Source organism: Otolemur garnettii, unplaced genomic scaffold, assembly GCF_000181295.1.
Source record: "Otolemur garnettii isolate 467f Iridium unplaced genomic scaffold, OtoGar3 scaffold00074, whole genome shotgun sequence".
NCBI lineage: Eukaryota > Metazoa > Chordata > Mammalia > Primates > Galagidae > Otolemur > Otolemur garnettii.
The window spans coordinates 5,214,560-5,220,186 of record NW_003852469.1 but is presented as its reverse complement, the minus strand read 5'-3'; the positions used below and the strand labels follow the sequence as shown (position 1 = coordinate 5,220,186).

At 36.9% G+C, this 5,627-nt stretch overlaps 1 protein-coding gene across 1 annotated transcript in view; it reads left to right on the top strand.

Annotated features, from left to right (window-relative positions):
- The window catches only part of ADAMDEC1 (ADAM like decysin 1), a 14,661-nt gene extending 10,957 nt beyond the window's left edge, over positions 1-3,704 (top strand). Inside the window, 2 exon segments of the mRNA XM_012807687.2 lie at positions 1,659-1,741; positions 3,644-3,704. Of these exon segments, the coding sequence (XP_012663141.2) occupies positions 1,659-1,741; positions 3,644-3,650 (90 nt within the window). The 3' untranslated portion in view covers positions 3,651-3,704.
- Positions 3,705-5,627: the final 1,923 nt, after the last annotated feature.

The following is a 5,627-nucleotide window of genomic DNA, read 5'->3' as shown; positions in this document are numbered from 1 at the left end:
TTGTTTCATAATAGGGCTGTGTACATTGGATATTTTTTTTTCCATTCTTGTGATACTTTGCTAAGAAGAACATTTTCCAGCTCCATCCATATAAACATGAAGGAGGTAAAGTCTCCATCTTTCTTTATGGCTGCATAGTATTCCATGGTGTACGTATACCACAGTTTATTGAGCCATTCGTGGATCAGTTTTTTGTAGATTTTTAACATAATCATTCTGTCTAGCTGTTTATCCTAAGCGTTGCACTATTTTAACAATTGAAACTTTGCAGTGGATTTTAATGGCAAATCTCTTCATTATTGTGTTATTGTTGTTTTGGAGAATTTGCCCAGCAATTTGTCAGTGTTTATTCTACCCTGGATTTTTTTTTTTAATCAGTTGGCCCCTAAATATAATTGATATTTGTTTGAAATGCACTAAATTTACATTTCACTATGCTGGCCACTGATTCTCTCAAAATATTCGGTGTTATCTTCAAAAACAAATTGCCTTAAAGTTTCTTAGGAAATTTATATTTATAGTTCTTCGTGCAGTTTTCATATATTTCAAGTTTATTCAAGTACTTTCCTGTTTTTCTTTCTGCTGTGAGTATGTATAATGCTTTTTAATTTTTAAGTTCTAACATATGTACGTTAGGATTATTTTTTATGATATTTTATCTTAAATACTTACCTTAGTGATTCATCAAATATTTTCAAAATCCTCATTTTTTTTCTGGTAGAGAATTGTATAATAGACAAGAATGAAAATATGGTTTATACTTTTCAGCTTTTTTCATTCTTTTCTATGTCTTGTGATATTTTTAAAACCTCCATTAAATTATAGAATATAAATAATTCTTGCTTTATCCTTTATTTTGCTGGAGATATTTTTGCCATTTGCCATATAGATTTTCTTTCTCATGATGATATATTATTCTGTTCCTAGGGTACTTATGTGTGTTTAAATAATTCAATAATGGCTCCTGACTTTTTAGCAAATAATTTTTGCCATTTATCACAATAATACTCTTTCTTCCCTTAGTCTCTTAATATGATATATTATATTACTTTATTCTCAGTCAAGCCACCTTGCATGGCGGGTAAAAAAAAAAAACTCACATAGTTATAATGGAGAGTTATCATACTACTAATATGTGGTTTTATTAATATTTGATTGAAGTTTTTACATTTATATTCATACATAAGAGTTAACTCTTTTAAATGTTATTGATTTTCTGATTACCTTGCAAATTACAACTTTCAGCTCTTTTTAAAAAACCTACTTATTTTATACTCAATACCAGTCCCACGATGAGATAGATGCAGGCTTGGTGAAATAAATTGGAGATTCAAAAACAATTTTTTTTCTCTTCTTTCAAACAGTTCAAATAGTCTAGAAATTTCTTCCCTGAAGTTTTAAAGTAATACCAGCTAGATCAAATTTATGTGGAGTCATTCTTAGATAACTTCTGGTCTCTTAAAGGATGGTTTCCATTGCTTATAATCTTTCTTTCCTATCATTAAATATCATTGGTCTTTTCCACTGACATTTGTGTGGCAGAGTAATTAAGTTTAAAATGTGAAATTTCAGTGTTTCCTTGTGTCAGAATTCCATGCACCTTGTGTATAGGGAGAAAATACTGAACCCACTTTCCCGGGTGTGTGTGTTCTTTTAAGGATTGCACCAGTGTTTGCTGTGAAGCCGCCACGTGTAGACTGAAGTCGGGAGCAGGCTGTGGAAATACTCCCAACAATATCACGTAAGCCCTTTGTTTTGTTTTGTTTTGTTTTCCCAGAGCATTCGCTCAGTTTTATTTCAGATTTGAGAAACTGCACCATCAAGTTCTGTAATACACTAAAACAGAATTTATGTTTTATAAACAACTGGTTTATTGGAGAGGAAAACAAAGCAACCAACCATTAGGAATATAACTAAAGTGTACGAACATGTAAGAGAAGTGGCTACTTTGACATCTAAGAGATGCCGAAATTAGTGCTAAAAATTGTGTCGATTCCTGTTCCTAGAGTTTAATACAAACTAGGATGAAGATAAAGATGGTAACAACAACAAAAGCAAAAAACTGAGTGGAAAGACTCAGGATATGTTATCCGGAAGGAGTTAGTCTTTGTGGCCTCCCTCTCCCCACCTTTTCAGAATCCTTTCTGGAATTGATACTGTAGAGACACCATAAAGATTCCTGTTACTATTGCTGAGTTTAGTACAAACTAGAATGAAAAATGCATTTTAAAATAGCCTCAGTTGATAAACACATTGTATGCTTGGTTAAGAGCCAATAGTTGGACGGTGCCTGTGGCTCAAAGGAGTAGGGCGCTGGCCCCATATGCCGGAGGTGGCGGGTTCAAACCCAGCCCCGGGCCAAAAAAACTGCAAAAAGAAAAAAAAAACTATAAAAAAATGTAATAATAATTATAAAAAAAAGTGCCAATAGTTGTAATTTGCAAGGTAATCAGAAAATCAATAACATTTAAAAATGTGCCATAAGGTTTTGGCAATTTTATTTCTTTGAAGTTGTCTCATTGAGTCATATTATTTTGTGTCTCATGCAATCCTGTACGAGTTGGGCTAGAAAACTCAGTTGCATAGAATGTGGTATTTGTTCCAGTCGAAAATAGTTTCTGAATATAAAAATGGCAACAACAACAAAAAAATCAAAAATGAGGGGAAAGACTCAGGATGCCTTATCTGGGAGGAGTTATTCTTTTTCTTTAGAGACAGAGTCACACTTTGTCACCCTGTCATTCATTGAGCCACAGGGGCCACCCTGGAAGGAGTTATTCTTCACCCACCTCCCCATTCTTTCTGAATCTTTTCTAGAATTGACGCTTAAGAGACAGTATAAAGAAAAAATTGGGCTGGGCACGGTGGCTTACACATGTACTCTTAGCACTCTGGGAGGCATAGATGGTTATTGCCTGAGCTCAGGAGTTCAAGACCAGCTTGAGCAAGAACAAGACCTCTGTCTGTATTAACAATAGAAAAACTAGCCAGACATTGTGACAGGGGCCTGTAGTTCAGCTACTTGAGAGACTGAGGCAAGAGGATCCCTTGAGCCCAAGGTTTGAGGTTGCTGTGAGCTATGACTCCATGGTTACCTGGGCAATACAGTGATATTCTGCCTCAGGAAAAAGAAAAAAATTGACTCAAACACCATCCACTCTTAGTTTCTCAGAAAAGAACCTCCAAGGTCAAAGATAAGGACTATCCCTTGGTTATTTACCAAGCACCACTGATCAGCCTGTTGGAATCTTGATATGAATCCACACTGCAGAAATTCCGGAAGGGGTACCCAGCCGGAAGCATAGTTATCTGAAAAGAAAAACATCCATTCAGCTCTTTAATGGGTTAGAATGATAGGTGGACATGCCCCCTGCTGTTCAATAAAATCTAACACAGAATCATGGAGAGAAAATTGGACACAGATTCAGGGAACTTAAATTCTAGTCTTTTCTGCCAAAAAGTAGCTGTGGTACTTTAACTTCCTTAATTAGTTTTCTCACTTATAAAAAATGCAGCGAATTATATTGTCTCTTGCTAAGATTATTAGTATTATTTAATTCCAATGAATTTTCATTATCATTATTACATTATATTCTATAATTTATAATCATGGCGTCTAAACATTTTTTCTTCTTTTAACCAGAATGTGAACCAGAAAGTCTACTTCATTGAGACGCTACCTTGCTGGGACAAGAACCAAGAACCTTAATCATGCCAGGAATCTTGTGTATTTTAACTTGTACTTTCTATAGCTTTCCCAGTGCAGCCAACAGGTAAATAGACGTACTTAGAGAAGTTGCTTGTGTGCTGAAGCCTCATCTTTCATGTATTTTTCAAGATCAGAAAGCTGAGGCTTCGTTCTGCTCTTTGGAGAACAAATGATGTTAACTTTTGACCAAAAAATCCTCAAAATTCTCTGCTGAATTAGAGTCAGTCAAGAATTGTAAAATTCAAGTGACTTGTACTTCAAGCCCTCTTTCATTTCTCTGATGTAGCCTAAGAAAAAAATGCGAGCATCTGGTGGGTAAAAACTTATCAGCAGAAAGGACAGAGGGTTCAGGTTTCACATCCTGCTCCATGTTCACTCTGCTCCACTCTTATGAGCGTGGTACTTTACTATATCGTGTCAAGAATAATTAAACGTGAACATTTTTCATTTTCAAGTGTGTAATGCTATGCCATACTCATCTCTTCCATTATCACATGTAACGGTCTATCTTGAGAGACCTACACTGCTCACATTTTCATTAAGCCAGAAAGAAAGGCTTTCATTCATCTGTGGATCTGATAAACCATCACGCCAATAAAAACACAACTTTTTGTGCGATCATTTTCTTTTTTTCTTTCTTTTCTTTTTCTGTATTTGTTTTCAGTTTTGGCCAGGGCCAGGTTTGAACCTGCCACACCCCTGGTATATATAGCCGGTGCCCTACTCCTTGAGCCACAGGCGCCGCCCCCTGTGTGATCATTTTCAAAGAATGGATATTTTCAAGTTGCATCATAGGTTCGTATTAGGTGTTGGAACCTCACGTAATTAGAAAGACGAGGCTTCTTCCTGAAGTTTCTTTATCTAAATTTGTTTTTTGTTTGTTTTTGCAGGTTTTTTTTTTTTTTTTGGCCGGGTTTGAACCTGCCACCTCCCGTATATGGGGCCAGTGCCCTACTCCTTGAGCCACAGGCGCCACCCTATCTAAATATGTTTTAACAGTTAGTCAAAAGAAGTGAACTACTCAAACATCCATACAGACCTGTGCTGGGAGTGTAAAACCTTAGATATATTCCTCAACAGGGGTCTGTCTACTGGGAAGCCCTGCTGGTTAGCAATGGTGTCTTCCCGTTCATGACCTCCCTGTCTCTGATGGGCTGACACTGACAGGTGTCCAGGTGAAGCTTCTGGCCAGGACATGTCTTGCCAGAATCTCTACTGCTCATCCATCTCATACAAACTTCCAGCCCATTCTTCAAAGGAAATTAAAAAAAAAAAAAAAGGTTTCTTTTTTTGTTATTGTTCTTTAAAAATATATATATATACATATATGTATGTATATATATACGTATGTGTGTTTATACATATATATATATACACACACACACATATATATGTGGCAGCCAATACCAATACAGCCTATAGCTAGGAGGAGTGAGAGTTATAAGAAATCCTGTATAGCTCATAATGGAACACCTTGGTGAAAAGGGCATAGAGAAGGATTTAGCTCTCCTAACAAGCATGAGAGCTCACAAAATGAGAGCAGTGGTGAACTGGCAGTCTCTTAGGCTGGAGGAGAAGGTAGTTCGGAGCATGCATGTTCTATCACGGACCCGTTTACTCTGACTCTGTCTCCTCTCCTGCCTGCAGAACGCCAGCACGGTGTCTCTCTGCTGAAGATTACCAAGCTCTGCTAAAGACTAAGATTTAAGTATTCTAAGACTGCTTTATTCTGTCTTAGAGAGAATACTCTCACTCTTCTCTGTCTCTCTCTCTCTCTCTCCAGCTGAAGTAGATAGCCTTCAGGCACCTAAGGACCTTAGCAGTCTGTGCCTGGAACCTTCTTAAGCCAGGCCCGAGACCTGGCCAGTCCTGAGCCCTGTCATTCATATATATATATATATTTCCCCCCCCCCAAGAA